This window comes from Dothidotthia symphoricarpi, assembly GCF_010015815.1.
Source record: "Dothidotthia symphoricarpi CBS 119687 unplaced genomic scaffold P153scaffold_6, whole genome shotgun sequence".
NCBI lineage: Eukaryota > Fungi > Ascomycota > Dothideomycetes > Pleosporales > Dothidotthiaceae > Dothidotthia > Dothidotthia symphoricarpi.
In genome coordinates this window covers 33659-49879 of record NW_022985013.1, presented here as the reverse complement: position 1 = coordinate 49879, position 16221 = coordinate 33659, and the positions used below count along the sequence as shown (strand labels likewise).

At 34.6% G+C, this 16221-nt stretch overlaps 3 protein-coding genes across 3 annotated transcripts; 2 read left to right on the top strand and 1 right to left on the bottom strand.

Annotated features, from left to right (window-relative positions):
* The first annotated feature begins 87 nt into the window (after positions 1-87).
* Positions 88-1236, top strand: P153DRAFT_394602 (uncharacterized protein). Its single transcript, XM_033671322.1, has one exon. It carries the CDS (start codon positions 253-255, stop codon positions 1063-1065), a length of 813 nt encoding a protein of 270 aa, XP_033525628.1. The 5' UTR covers positions 88-252; the 3' UTR covers positions 1066-1236.
* A 1256-nt stretch (positions 1237-2492) lies between these two features.
* P153DRAFT_374186 (uncharacterized protein) lies at positions 2493-3973 on the top strand (the record flags this gene model as incomplete). The annotated part of the gene is made up of 4 exons (XM_033669503.1): positions 2493-2592; positions 2641-2909; positions 2955-3549; positions 3666-3973. 4 exons carry the CDS (start codon positions 2493-2495, stop codon positions 3971-3973), a joined length of 1272 nt encoding a protein of 423 aa, XP_033525627.1.
* Positions 3974-5637: 1664 nt separating this feature from the next.
* Positions 5638-7306, bottom strand: P153DRAFT_311499 (phosphoglycerate mutase-like protein). Its single transcript, XM_033664804.1, has 2 exons — positions 7136-7306; positions 5638-7080 (listed from the first exon to the last, which is right to left on the bottom strand). The coding sequence occupies exons 1-2, from the start codon at positions 7242-7244 to the stop codon at positions 5750-5752; spliced, it is 1440 nt and encodes a 479-aa protein (XP_033525626.1). The 5' UTR covers positions 7245-7306; the 3' UTR covers positions 5638-5749.
* Positions 7307-16221: the final 8915 nt, after the last annotated feature.

Genomic DNA, 16221 nt, shown 5'->3' with positions numbered 1-16221 from the left:
TTAAGCGTGATCTACTTTTGCGCATTGCAGAAAACCCGCTTACAAAAGTTGTCAGTTGTCCCTGCACATGCCACATCGCTGTTTATTGTGCGACTGCTGGTACAGTGTTTGTCTCTCCAGCAACGTACGCAACATTTCCTGCGTATTAACCACTCGAGCCTTTTCACGCTCTCGTGCATTCAACATCAAACTCCAGTTTTTCTCGATTTTAAGGCCCGGCCTTACACACCTCCTGTGGGGTACCAGCGCACCATGTCGTCAGCCGACTCCCTCGAGACTGCTGAAGTCCTGAGGCGATTGCAAGAGGACATGGCACTCCGAAGGCCGAGGTCTCCGAAGCAATACCATTGCACCGAAGACAGTCTTGCACACTCTGACTTACGACCAAACACCCAATGGGGTTTCGTAATCGTCCGCGCAGTCTATGGTCCTTCCAGCGATGCGCCGTGGGCCCAGTTGCTCGAACTTTTTCGCGCGAATGTCTCGGAGACCTTAAGGCTGGAACATCATCTGGAGCTGCTTCCCCGTCACGAGATAACGATTATCGAGGACGAAGCAACACTTGCTGGCGCGGATTCGTACGCCGCACGCCGCGCATTTCGCGCTTGGGTAGCCGCTGATCTGCCCCAACGGCTCCGCGACGACTGCCTGGAAGAGTTGGGCGGACTTACGCGGGTTCGTGACAAATTACTCAGCAATGACGCACATAGTGCGCGCAACACGACCCATCCTGCGAGTATTGTGCCTCCTCGATGGGAGTACTGCTTATTCGTGGACCAAGATTGCTTGCGCTCGGTGGAGAAAGGGCCTGAGGATCCGGACTTGAAAGACCCAGCATTGAAGATTCTAACTACGGACTGGGAGCTAGAAGAAGTAGAGGTGCCCACGGAGGAATTCACTAGGGACTGGGATGGCGGCGAGACTGATAATGGCGCCGAAGAGGTTGGGTGGATGTACATGGACATGACAGATTATGTCGCGGTGTACGATCGTTTGATTTCTATATTCGCTTGGCATGAGTATTATGAACGGCCCTACAAAAGCTACGTGGAAGATTCGAACTAAGCATAATGTGGCAGGTTCTGTACGCCATGCGAGGTAGTAGATATCATAACTCCTCCGACAAGCGACGTGCAATATGGGCGCCAGGCTATCAATAATATCTGAAGTGCTGCCGCGTCTGCATCCCGCACTCTTGCACTGCGACTGGAGCCTTACCCATTCCTTCAGGAGCATTTGAATTGCATTCTGATTAGTTTCCATGATTAACGACATTATACTCTGCTCAAAGTTCGCAGGACTATTATACAACAGCACAGTCCATAAATAAGCAATCGCGGGCATCAGAGCACGAGCTGCACAGTAGATACTAACCTAGAAGACGCCAGGACCTGCACCAATTAAGTCAATATAGTCCATAGCATCTCAATCTTGAGTCGCTCTAATTAGTAAATCGCTCTTGTTTTACATATTCGAACGCACGTTAAACACTTCTCGCGCGATAGCCGCAGTATTAAACGCATTACACGGCAAATAAGAATCCCAGCTACACAGAAACTAGACATCTTTCAGATAAGACCTCTTCAACTTAAGACTAAACAACAGTATTGTCATAAGGTGGGGTAGATTTTGTATTTTAGTATCAACCTTGGCAATTGCAATTGCCCTGCCGCTTTTGTCTCAAAGGGTTACCCTAACTCACTGCGAGTCGGACAATAGCTAACGGTCGTCAAGACTTGGCTGCAACACACGAACACAAGGCAGATCATAACCCCTTCTGCGCGACACGTAAGCAAGTTGAGTAAGAAAGTTCAGGATACATCTCGAACACAATAGAGGATTCGAGTACTTAATCTCGCTTCACTAGAAAAGTAGCGCTGCTAAGGCACGCTGCTTTACCCTAATTGGACAACCCACCTATCAGCGCTACTCTTTCGAGTGCGTCTTGCGAACTCCTTTGTTGAAATTCGAAATATCCCTGGCCTAGCCTACTAGACGTCCTTGGTTATAGGTGTACCTGCTTTAGTACAGATTTATGTACAAACATGTGTACTGTGATTAGACGCCGTTCGGTTTCGTGTGCGCATATATCGCCGTTCCATGTATCTCGGCGTTTCTCGAGGGGCACATTCGCATTCAGTTAGCTCAGGACCTGGTAGCATGTCGAATTCATTCCGGAAGCCTCGAGCTCCGATATGGCGGTACAGCCGCCCAACTCGTCGGAATTCAGGAACCACTCAATACCTAGTTACTTTCCGAAATGACTGACAGGAATCAGGCAAGTACCCCGCGAGGAGGCTTACTGAATTATATGGTTTGGCGCTATGGCTGTCAACCGAGTAATTATATTGCAAAATGTCCTCGGGCACCATGCTATGTCTCAGGTTTATACGACACCCTGTCTTCACCTTGTTCTGGCAGCTCTGCGATCCTGCCCCTGCAAGAGAGCGGCTATAGAGTTAGACTTCCGAGGTTGCGATAGACCACAAAGGATGAAGTTAGATGTCAAAGATCTAGAGAAGCTCGGACTATGTAGTCGACTAGAGACTTTCAGCACGGCACAGCATCACCACAGCTACTACAACAATGTCGGTCTAATAGCAACATACACCACACAATCTTAATCCTTTGGTTCTCTAGGGGCTCAGATTCACGCCGCACTAACAATCGTGATCGAAAAGCACGCTTTCCTTCCCGCTATTCCGTTGAACGAGGACAAGTCACACCCGCATGTGTACTTCGCTTGCCTTCCATCAATCGACCTACGACCCTGCATTGAGTTTCAGCGGCGCAAGAAACCCTTCCCACAACATGGAGAGCCGGGCCAAGAGTTAGATGCATTGTTGACGAACCAACATAACCGCAGCTTCAAGGACGATATTGGGACGAGGCCTTTCTGGCGGCTTCCGGTACTACTATCACTATCCAATCCTGCGACATTTACTGCTGCCTAGATGTTCTATCATGCACTTGGTGACGGCGCTTCAGCCATTTTGGTCCACGGTACATTCCTTGCGGGTTTAAATTCACTTGGACTGAATCTAAATATAAGCCCGTTTGTTACATTACCATTACTTTTATTCCGGCCTCCTTTTGAAACACTACATCTCATGTTCGTATCATGGTCCTACTTCCTCAAAGGAGTGAAAATATCGCTTCTCCTATCGGTCTTCGCCCCACGCCCAGCAAAAATACGGACAGGCAATGACCTTCCCGCGACCACACCTTCCCCACCGAAATTCAAGTTCTACACCTTCGTACTTTCGTCCAGCACAACCAAGCAGCTTGTACTCATCAGCCGACAAAACGGCGCCAGCGTGACATCGACCCTCCAATGCCTCCTGGCCGCCTCCCTCTTCGACAACCTGCCCGCCACCGATTACGACAAGGTGAATATCACCGGCCCAATGTCCATGCGGCGCTTCCTTCAAGACTTCCCAGAAGGCCAAATGACCAACGCCATTATGCCCTACAAATACGTACACGAGCGTCTCGCCCAAAATTCTGAAAGCGCAGCACTGACAGCAACATACTCTTATACTTCTTCTGGTCCCAGGCCCGCGCCGTGAAATCCGTCATCCAGACTGAACTCGCCAAAGAAGGTCGAGAGACAATAATATTGCGCTGCTGAAGTACGTCTCCAAAATGCACAAATTTTTTTACAGCGACGCTGGGATCGCCGCGCGCGATCAGCGCCGAACTGTCGAGTATTGACGTGCACAAGTCGAATGTGAAAGAAGTCGAAATTGGAAAGTGGGACATTGGCAGGATGGTGTTTGGTCAATGTGCAAACTGGACTAGTGGGCCGTTTGGCGTGAATGTTGTTACGGGCGGAGATGGGTGTGCGAGAGTGAACTTTTGCTGGTTTAAGGGGGGTATAGAAGAGGAGCTTGTGGGCAAGGTGGTAATAGGGCTGAGGAACGGCGTTGAGGAGTTTGTGAGAGAGGTTGCGGTGGGTAGTAGGGACAACTGAGCGTGGTAAGGGGTGTATGTAACGCGAGGAGGGAAACAAAGATGCAACGGAACGAGTATATAGATGTGCACACAACTGGCGCGTGTATTTCAAGGTGGAAAATGAATATGAAATGATGTTATTATCTGCCGCATAGAAACTAAAGACTTTGCTGCAGTGTGTGGAACTCCACTAACCCGAATAATCAATATCTCGTCCTTATGTGTAGAACCAACTCCGTAATACTCCACGCAACCCCAGAAGTATATAAGTTTCTCACTCAAAACCGAAGCTCACGTTCCTATACCCTCTCACTCGCTGTTGTTCACTTCCTCCCGCAGTAGTTACACCTTTGATACTCCCACACCTCTTGGCCACGCGTCCTCATTTGTCCCTGACCATAGTATAGCGCATATGCGGCATTCGTACTCTCATAGTGCTACTTGGCATGACGCTCAATGGACTCCCAGATGCTGCGGGCTTTGCTTGATGATGTGGACGTGATGGTGATGGTTCTGATAATAGACTGCGAGTCCTTTGCAGGGTCGATGGATGTGCACATGGTGTTTAATATAGAGACAGACATTATAGTGGTTATTGGCTACTTGGTAGGTAGGTAAGAGAAGCGATTTTGTTTTATAGGAGTGATCGGTGATTTTTGCAGTTGTGATGAAGAGCGCGGCTGCTGAGTGAGATGTATTATTGTGCTGATAAGGACGGCTGTGTGATATTTGCTGAAAGCTTATATGCTCTTTGAAGCACTAATAGATGCTCGCGATGTCTATTGTTGGAGTACGTCACGGATGGTTCCGTCGAGCTCGAGATCACAGCCGATGTAGCCTTGTTGGTATGCCAAAAGTAACTTCACTTAGCCCTCTACTGAGATTTGCGACTTGGTGAGACTGTGTGCTGGATTGCGCTGAGATGGTCATGCTGAACGCGGTCGAGGCAATGGCTTTGGTGAGGCGGAGTAAACGCACCATCTGGGACGCGGTGAGATAGCTTGCATTAGCAGCTGCAATAGGTTTGTGGCTTTCCTCGCAAAGCTGACCCTATCCTTTATACCATAACCACAAGCGTCGCCGACATCGCCTGACTCCCTCGTCACGCACGCCTTGTGATGAAAAAGTGAGCTTTGAAACCAGCCCTCACGCCTTTCATGTCAAAAGCTCCCGTCGTGTTTGGACCAGCATTGTGCCATGTGCAACCAATGGCAGGCGTTGCGCAAGCCACATTGGGCTGTTTGCGGAAGCGTCGGGGAGCTGTCTCAGTGTATTTTCCGGGAAGTAAAGCCACAAACGCAGTCACAGTCATACTGCGCGTCGACAAGAACGTGATCTTGAAATGCGATGAGCAGTATCTATTTGTTGGTTAGCCAACTCAAGCTAGAGAACGTTATCGGTCAACTTGCAGACAACTGAAGAAACGTGGCGCATAGATTGCGCGAGTAAACCGAAGTTTTACAAGTTGCTCCTCGCGCCCTGCGGGCGAAAGCCCGCCCAAACCATTGATGAGTGGGGAACTCTATTCAGCGCAACACATTGGTGATCGATAGTCGCGCCCTGCACATGTCGATATGGAGTCAGACGATGACTCCGGCATTCACAGTTCTTGGATCGATACATTTGAAGTGGGTGTCCGTGTCCGAGCCCGGCAGTGTCTTCTGAGAACAGATAGCTCGTTAAGGCCGAGCCGGATGAAATCACGATGGAGTCAATGGTGGCTCTGTTAACAGTAAAGTACCAACGAACATCGTTTTATACGCTTCTAACGGGTAATCTAATCAGTTGTTGACACCTACGGCTTGATAACAGTCGCGTATGACAACGTGTTGTCCATGAAGAACGTCGCACTCGGTGCACTCGAAAATTCGGGATTCGTCACATTGCAGAGTTTTGTGAAGCTCCCTGCGTCTTCCAGCTTGCCCTGTAGGATGCTCTGATACTTCTCCAGTGGACACGACAAGCCTGGTCCATCTGTGCATCCAACGACCGGATACACGACTTCGTTCAGTCGAATGCGCATGTACGCCTGTCGTCGCGCGTCCTTGGTATACCCTCCCGTGGAGTTCAAGGATCCGGCCGGGCAAAACAAACGTTCGAACGCAACAGTACCTCGCATAGGAACAAGGCGGCTCGCCCTAAATTTTCGATTCGGAACTGTAGTGTTCCCAGGAAGTTGAGGTTCGTCATCAAAGACACCAAGAGCCGCGATAATTTGATTAATTTGCCCGTCGTTCGAGAAGGCTGCCATTATCTTTGGGGGAACGAAGCTAGAGTTACCCGTGTTGTACGTTGCGTTAGGCCCGTCAATGAAACGTTGCGCGACCATCTCAACTATCGGGAGCATTTGATACCTCTCGATATCGGATCCGAGGCCGTTGCCATACCAATATCGCAGGTCCTGAGCGTACTCATACTGCAGGATCTCCTTCTCAGTAAAAAGCTCGCAAAACGGACTTCGATGGCCAGTGATTTGCGTCTCGAAGCCACACAGATAGGGGATGATTGAAACTTCCCATTGAGTGAAGTTGAATGAGCCCTGAATTTTCGCATTCAACCTGGAGCGAATTGGAGGCAGATAGATCGCATCCCACTGGTCTTTGTATGGGCTGCCTCCCTCGTCGTTGTAGGCTTTGCAAAGATCGCTTGTCGCAAGCGAGTTCATCCATGACGTGGGATCGCTACTGTTGAGCGCATATATCGTAGTAAGATCAGTGGCGTTTGGGCCAACGAACCCTTGCGCGTACAGTCGTGCGCTGTCGCGTACGCGCGGGCTCGACTTGTACCAATTGGCCCACATGGTAAAGGGACTGTTGTACTCGTAGAGGTCTGGATAACGGAGCCGCCATGTGGAGCCCATGTCATGGAGCTCCTTGTAGCCAGTTGGGGAAATATGAGCGATTTGCCGCTCTGGATGAAGTAGTACAGGTTTCCACGTCTTGAGAAAGTCAAGATTCTTGTCAGTAACATTGAAAGTCCCAGCTGCTTGTATCCTCTGGTACAGATCAAGCCATTCGTTATATGCGCCAGTGTCTGGATAACGGCTGCCATGTCGCGAGAAGAAAGCGGCCATGTCAACCTGACAACCTGCAGGCACTTCAGACGAAAGGCCGGTCACCTCGGGACCTGTGTGAAATCGTCAACATCGTGACATAACGCAGTACATATATAGCGATCGTACCTGGAAACCATTGTCCGTTGCCTCCAAGGTGGTGCAAGATGTTGAAGTCCTCCCCAGTTACAGAGCCAACCGCGAAAACTGCCACCAATAACTTAACAACAGAGGGCATTGTCTCAAGGGTACAGATTTCTGGGCTGGTACTGTAATAGATTAACCCCAGATGTATTGTCGCGACCCCGCCGTTACGTGATTTACCCCGCTATCGCGAAAACTTATAGCTAAGATAGCAAACACACAAAAGTTACTTACTAAAGTATAGTACTAGATAAACAGAATATTTTATCTAGTAATAAAAGAAGTATTATAATTTCTATATAAATTAGGTAAGTAGATATTAGGTTAATATCTAGTAATTATACTCTATACTAATTTATTTTTATATTATAGAGTTTAACTAAAGTCTACTAACTTACTTTACTACTATTATATAGCTTAACTAAAGTTTAACAAAACTATAATATTATTATAGTAAAGTTTACTAATTAACCTAGAAATATTAGGTTATTAATTATTAACCTAAAAGTATATAAAAATAGGTACGTACATACTAAGCTAGTACCTAAAATCTAAAACTAAAAATTAAGTAGATATAATATCTAGACGCAAAAACTACCTAGACGTAATATATATTAGTAAAAGTTAATTTTAATAGGCTATATCTAGAATATTCTTTTCTTTAGTAGTCTAGCTAGGTAGCTATTTTTCTATATTTAAGTTCCTTTATAAGACTAAAGTCTTTTTAGTATATATTAAGGTATATAATAGTATTTATAGTTATAATAACTAGCTTATTCTTAATAGGTATTTAGCTTAGTAATATTTACCTAGGTTATAGAAGTACTTTATAAACTTAAGCTTTCTAGTTAGCCTAGTTACTTCTAGTACTTCTAGTATAAACTTTACTACTACTACTTCTATTACTCTTATTATTTCTATTATAACTATTATAACTATTATAACTATTATAACTATTACTACTATTATAACTATTACTTTAGCTATTACTATTTTCTTTATCTCTTTTATAACTTTTATTATTACTATCTTCTCTATCTTCTTTATCTTCTTTATTACTACTATACTTACTATTACTACTATTAGTACTATTATAATAGCTATTACTAGCTTATAAGTCTTAATAGCCTATATATTTCTTAAAGTACTATTAGTTTTAACTATTAAGGCTATCTACTTAATTTAACTAATTTAGGAAATATTATATTAATAATTAAGCCTATTTTATTTTCTTTACTCTTAACCTCTTACTTACTTAACTATTTAGGTAATACTTTATTATATAAGAGTTAATCTTATTTATTAAGACTATATAGCTTTACTAATTAAACTATACTATATAGTTAACTAGAGTTCTTAACTATAACTTACTATATAACCTAAAGTATATTACGTATCTTAAAAGATCTAAAGGCTCTTTCTACTCTTATAAAACGTAATAGTATTATTACTCTAAATATAGTTTATAGCTAAGATAATTAAGTAAGATTTTATTATATTTAAAAGATATTATAAGAAATAACTCTATTTATTATATTATATTAGTTAGTTTTATAGTTTCTATTTTATTTTCTTTATCCTCTACTAACTCTTATTCTATAGCTTTAGCTATATATAGTTTATCTCTTAGAGAATATAAGTTAGATTTACTTCTTTTTAAAGTAACTAGCTTATACTCTTTCTCTTTCTTAGTATATACTTAAGTATATTTCTATTATACTAGTATTTACTCTAGTATTAATAGCTCCTAATAGTTTATTTCTTTATAAAAATAAACTTCTTTTTCTTTACTTAGCTAGACTATATACTAACTTATTAATAATATAAATATTATATTAGTAAATATTATAACTTATAGAAGATATTTATTAAATAGGTAGAGTTAAATAATAAGCTAAATTATTATTAGTTTATATTTTATATCTATTTAAGTACTATATATACTTTTTCTTTTTATATCTACTTTATTCTTTTTAGTTTTAGTATATTACCCTTCTTAAGTAAGTTATACTTAAGACTCTTTTACTTCTCTTTATTCTTAATATTTATAAGAAGGTTATTAATACTATAATAACTTTACTTACTTTAATAGTAACAGTTATAATATTTCTATAATAATATATAATATATAGTTTTATAATCTTCTTAATTTAATAATTAAGGAGCCTAATCTATACTTTAGGGTATACCTTCTATATTTATTTAATAGCGTAATAAGGACCTAAAATAATAAGCTTTAACTTATAAAGTAAAGTTTAATATACCTTTAAGTAGGTTACTTATACCTTCTATAGTAACCTGTTTTTTATCTAGGTTATATTTATTAATAGTATAATATATATAGTATTCTACCTATATAACTATTAGATCTAAGATATCTTTTACCTAAAAGCTTAATACTTTATAGTTAGTAAGTACCTATCTTAATTTACCTTTCTAAAATATAGCTACTAATATTATAATAAACCTAATATTCTTAAATTAACCTAATCTAGGCTATTAAAGTTAGTAATATTTAGTTACTATACTATAATAGTATATACTATACTTAGATTAGGAAATAAGAATCTAAAGTCTAATATTAATTCTATTAGAGTTTATCTTTATAACTAAGGGTTTATAAGTAAATAGGCTGCTATAATATTATTTAAACTACTTATATAATATAGGTATATATCTTATTAATATTATCTATAAGCTTAGTAAATTAGTATAATTACTCTTAATAGTATAGGTAAGACTTATGTTTCTTACTATATACCTATCTAGTTCTTTAGTAATATTATTTCTTAACTTAATTACTATTTACTTTCTAGCTTCTATCTAGTAAGTATATAAGAAATTCTATAAGAAAGGCTAGTCTAAGTCTATTTAGAGGTATAATTAATTATTATTTATCTATAATAAATTATCTCTAGCTAATCTCTCTATTATAATTATCTTATACGTAAATATAGTCTATTTATTAGCGCTATAAAAAACTTTTATAGTAGTATATTATTTTACTCTATTCTATAGAAACGTCTCTATACTTTATAGTTATATTAATAGTATTTAGTTTACGTATTTATTCTTTAATCTCTTTAATTATAACTTTCTTCTATAGTACCTTAATACTATATATATTATATTAATAGTAGTAGAGAACTAAGTCTATATATATTAGAATTAGAGATTTTAATTTAAAATTCTTATAGAATAGGTATATACACAATATATATTACTAGTGTAAAATTTAAAAGTTAAGATATAAAAGTTTACTTTTAACTAGGTAAAATTTAAAAGTTAAGATATAAAAGTCTACTTCTAACCTAGTAAAATTTAAAAGTTAAGATATAAAAGTCTACCTCTAACCTAGTAAAATTTTAAAGGTAATATACTAAAGTCTACTTCTAACTAGGTAAAATTCAAAAGCTAAGATATAAAAGTCTTCTCCTAACCTAGTAAAAGTTAAAAGTTAAGATATAAAAGTTTACTTCTAATATAGTAAAATATATAAGTTAAAAGGCAGAAGTTAAGATATAAAAGTGTACCTTTAATATAGTAAAATTTAAAAGTTAAGATATAAAAGTCTACCTTTAACCTAGTAAAGTTTAAAAGTTAAGATATAAAAGTATACTCTTAGCCTAGCAAAATACATAAGTTAAAAGGTAAAAGTTAGAATATAATAGTTTACTTTTAACCTAGTAAGATTTAAGAGTTAAGATATAAAAGTAAACTAAAGAAAGTAAAATAATTTTAACCTATAATAATACTAGAAATACCTTTTCCTATACTAGAACATTTAAAACGCAAGTTTAAATATAATAATAATAATAAAGGTAGAGTAATAATTTAATATAACTTTACTTTACTAACCTAGTCTTAACTTATTAAACTCTAAGGTAAAAGTATTAGCTAATAAAACTATACCTATATTAAGTACCTTTTTTATTTTACTTTACTATATAATTCTTTTCTTTCTTTTTTATACCTTATACCTGTTTCTAACCTACCTTCTCTATTAGCCTATTTTAACTACTACTATATACCTATAGAGGTAATTAATCTAACTAGATTAGATAATAAATCTAGCTATAAAAATTAAGCTTTTTTACTAGAAGATAAAGAAAAGTTTAAAGATATTAAGCTAGAAGACTATAGTATTAGCCTAGACTCTAAATATAAAGTAGATAGTAATAGTAGCTATAAGTAAAAGCTTATAATATTTTAGCAGAATTATAAGTAGCTTTTACTAATACTAGCTATATTCTAACTTTACTATAATATAAAATTACTCTAAAGCTAAACTTTCTACAGACGTCTAAATATAAAATACCTAAATTATAAAAATATACTATGTAACTATAATCTAGAACTTTATAATACCTAAGTTAATTTAAAATCTCTCTATTACTATAAACTAGAGTAATAATTTTATATTTCTTAAGATTACCTACTTTATTTCTAAAGTGCTATATATAATTAGCTATACTATATATAATAAACTAGCCTCTATTATCTTAGACCCTATCTAGTGTAGTAATAACGTATACATAGTATAGGAGCTTATATCTACCTCTTTAATAATTAATTCTAAAGATATTATTAATAAGCTATTTATTCTTAATTATTATTATTTCTTTATAGTAGTATTTTAGTATATAAAAGAAATTCTTTTTGTACTTACTAAGTCCTACTAATATAAGCTATACTAATATTAATATAGTTTTTTTTAATATTACTATTATATATTCTAGCTTAAGTTTAACCTAGAATACTAGGTATTTAGACTATTAGAGTATATTAACTACTTTACTAATAGGTAGTAGTATCTCTAGGTAACACCTAAACTATTAGTACCTATAGATATTAAGTATATAAAGTATAAAGAGAAGGTATATAGGTATAATAAGAATAGTAAAGAAGAAAGTAGTACTAAATATAAGAATAATAGTAAGCCTAAGCGCAAGTAGAACGCGTATTAGAATAATCTATAAGTAGGCTATAGTAAAATTAATAGCTACTATATCTCTAATAAAGTAGATTATAAAATTCTATATTATAATTCTTACCTATATTATCTATTATTTCTCTTATACTACTTTTACTCTTCTTCTATTTTATACTTATTATACTTATTATTCTTATTATACTTATTCTTATTATACCTATTATACTCCTTACTTTTTCTATTATTCTTACTATTTATATACTTCTTAACCTCTTAAACCTTCTTAGCCTAATGCTAACCTAGATTTAAAAAATTATTAACTAAATTATCTTTAATTAGCTTCTAAGTATATATAGAAAAGATATCCTACCTCTAGGCCTATAGATAATTAATATAGTTAATAATAACTATATTATAGGCCTTTTTTAATATTACCTTTACGCTACCTTTGCCTATAAATATATTATTCTACTAAATAATCTTATTAATAGTAGTAATACTAGCAGCCTATTAAACGTTAAATATATCTATATAAATATAAAATAGATAGACTAGAGTATAGTATAGTGTATTAGTTATAACTATAGGTTATTTTCCTTTAATAGAGTATAGTGCTATCTAGATAGTATAGTTATCTTTATTAAATCTAATAAGAATTATACTATAAACGTCTTATATAATAGAAGTATTACGTATACTAAACGCAGTAGCTTAGTTAATAGGTTAAAAAAAAGAAAATAGGTTATTTAAAAACGTAGTTAAAAGGCTTTTTACTTTAAAAGAAATAACTATACTATTAACTCTAGAGCACGTATATAGAGTACTAGTCTTAGAAGTAGCTAGTAACTTATAAACTATAAGTAATAAATAGATTTTATCTTTAAAAGTAGTATATAGGTAATAGAGTAAGCTAGCCTAGGTACTATAGGCTATCTTAAAGCTACTAAGGAATAGTAGTAAGTAGAGGTTAGTAGTTATTATACTAAATAACTTAAGCTAGTGCTGTAGAAAATATTAGCTATAACACTATTACGTATAAGAGTAAGAAGGAAAAACCTATACTATATTAAACCTAACTAATATCTAGCTTTAAGATACTTAGTAGGTTATCTATATAAGCCTTATCTAGTAAATAAATACTACTATAGAGGTACCTATCTAGAGTAAAGAAATACTATATAGTAGAGTAAAGGTAAGTAAGATAGAGTAATAGAGTAGAAGCTATAGTAAAAGTAGAACTATATTAAAAGAGGTAAATTACTTAGAGAGTATAAAGTTAAGTAGCTAAAGAGTAGAGTAAGTAGTAAAGCTAGGTAATAAAAGAGAAGTAATAATAGGTATAGTTAGAAAGAAGACTATATTAATTAATTACTCTAATATCTTACTTATATACTACTTATAGCCTCTTAATATATATAATATCTATTACTATTTACTATAGTAAGGCTTAGGCTAATATATAAGTAAAGATAACCTTTAAGTAGTAAGTATATTACTTTTCTCTCTACTATTATTACTTAGATTATTAATAGAAATAAATAGTCTTAGTATATAAATTACTAAAAGGTCTCTCCTACTCTTAACTTAATAAGACGCTACCTCTTAGTAGAGGCTTATAGTAGTAATATATCTAAGTCTATATAATACTACAGTAATAAGTAATACTATAAGCCCTATTATAAGATAGATAGATATAAAAGAACTACAGCTTTTAGTATATATATAGTAATAAGTAGAGACTAGTAGTAGTAAAAAAGATACTAATAACTCTCTTTCTTCTTAGGCTAATATCTAACTACCTAAGTCTATAAACTCTTATAGTAACGCCTTTATACTTTATTCTAGTAAAGCCTCTTTTTATAGGTATAATACTCTATACCTTAAGTATAAGTTCCTTAAATACTATTAATATATAGGTATTATCTTCTTTATACTATAGAGGTAGCCTATATTAAAAGAACTTAACCTTAATATACTTATTATTCTATATAACCTAGATAAATAGCTGTGTAAGATACTATACACTATATTTACCTATCTTTAAGTTAATAATAAAAGTAAGTTTATAATTAGTTAGAAAAGAGTACTACTTATTATATTCTTTACTATAGTAGTAGATTAGTTTAGTAAAGCCTTTAAACTATATACTTACTTTAAGCTTAGTTAATAGAATAAAAGCGTTAAGATCTTAGACTAAAGTATATATAGGTTTAATATCTATTACTATAGTAGTAGCCTTAGTAATATATATTACAGTATCTATAATAAGTAATATAGCCTTATAATATATAGTATTTAACTAAGGTTATTAATAGAGTATAAAATAGAGTTAATATATTATTCTAATTAAAGTTATTATTATAAGGTAAAAATAGAGTAGAGATAGAGTAGGCTAGAAGTTAGGTAGAGTATATATCTATAAATAGGTAAGAACGCAGAATTCTTAACCTTTAACCTTCTATACGTAGTAAGTAATATATAATAGGTAAATATAGAAGTAGATTCTAATTAAACTTAATATATTAAAGGATACCTAGCTTAGTAACTATATAACCTATTACATACCTATAGTAAGCTAATTAAATAAAGTTATATTAACTATACTACCTAACTACTACTTAATATAAATAGAATATTTATTACGTTACTAAACCTATAGCCTATATATAACTATTTTATTATAAGGACTAGCCTAGCTTCTAATAGACTCTCTATAGTATAGTATATCTCTACCTATTATAATATAGATAATATTAGTAGGTAGGTATACAGCGTTAATATATACTAAATATTATAAGATATAGCTCTTTACCTTATTAGGTATATAGTCTATAGGTTAATATTATTAATTAGATATTAACGTAACACGCTATTACTTCTATAGATAAATAATATATATACCTAAGGCCTATATAACCTTACCTGCAGCAGAAGCTCTATTAGTTAAATATAGTATAGTAAACTTATATATTCTTATAAATAGTATAAGATAACTCCTCTATAGCCTATACTAATCTATTTATAACTAAGGTCTCTATCTTAGGCTAGATAAAGTACTAGTATATACTACTATTAGTATAGTACCTATAGCTAATAGTATATATAGAGCTAGGTTACTAATAAGTTTCTAGTTTAAGCTACCTATTCTGTATAATAGCTTACTCTATAACTAGTATATATAACTATATAAGCTCTATCCTACTAGTAAGTATTCTTTATACAGCCTAGGTAATATAGTTAGTAAGAAAGACCTTCCTAACTAAGGTATATTAGTTAGCCTAGTCTACTTCTACCTAGTATTATAGAATAAGTAGTAACCTAAAGCTAGCCTATTAAAGGACTTTATTAAGTAGAATTCTAATATACTAATTATTATAGCTTATAAGTATAAATAGCTAGTTAAGGTCTTTTATTATCTCTATACTAGCTTCTATTAGTAATAGAAGACTACTAAAAAAGATAATAATATAGTTACCTTAAACTATAATAATAATCTACTTATTATACTCTTTATACTAGTAGTAGATATAGGTAGCCTTACCTTTAACCTAATAGCCTATTTTAAGGATAATATATAGTATAGCAGTATTAAGATCTTAGATTAAAATATATATACCTTTTTATTAATATATATATATAGCTATAACCTAGCTTTCTCTTCTACTCTTTTTAGCTATATCTATAGTAGTATATATTAAAAGGTTAAGGTCTATATAGACTACTCTATTTTATAGAATATATAAAATAGGTAGGTTTAGTAGGTAAGAGATAAGAAACTAAGTACTATTAAGTAAGAATAGGTTTAGTAATAGAATAGGCACAGTATTAGAAAGAGTTAATTTATTAGAAATAATATAGGTATCTACAGCCTTATAGTAGTTAGAAATATAGATTAAAAATTAAAAATTATCTAAAGTACTATAATTTACTAAGCTTCTTATACCTACTTTCTTTTTTTATATTTACTACGCTACTTTACTATATATTACCTTTACTATAGGTATACCCTAGAAATATTAGGTTGTTAATTATTAACCTAAAAGTACGTAAAAATAGGTATATATACGCTAAGCTAGTACCTAAAATCTAAACCTAAAAATTAGGTAAACGTAATATCTAGACGCAAAAACTACCTATA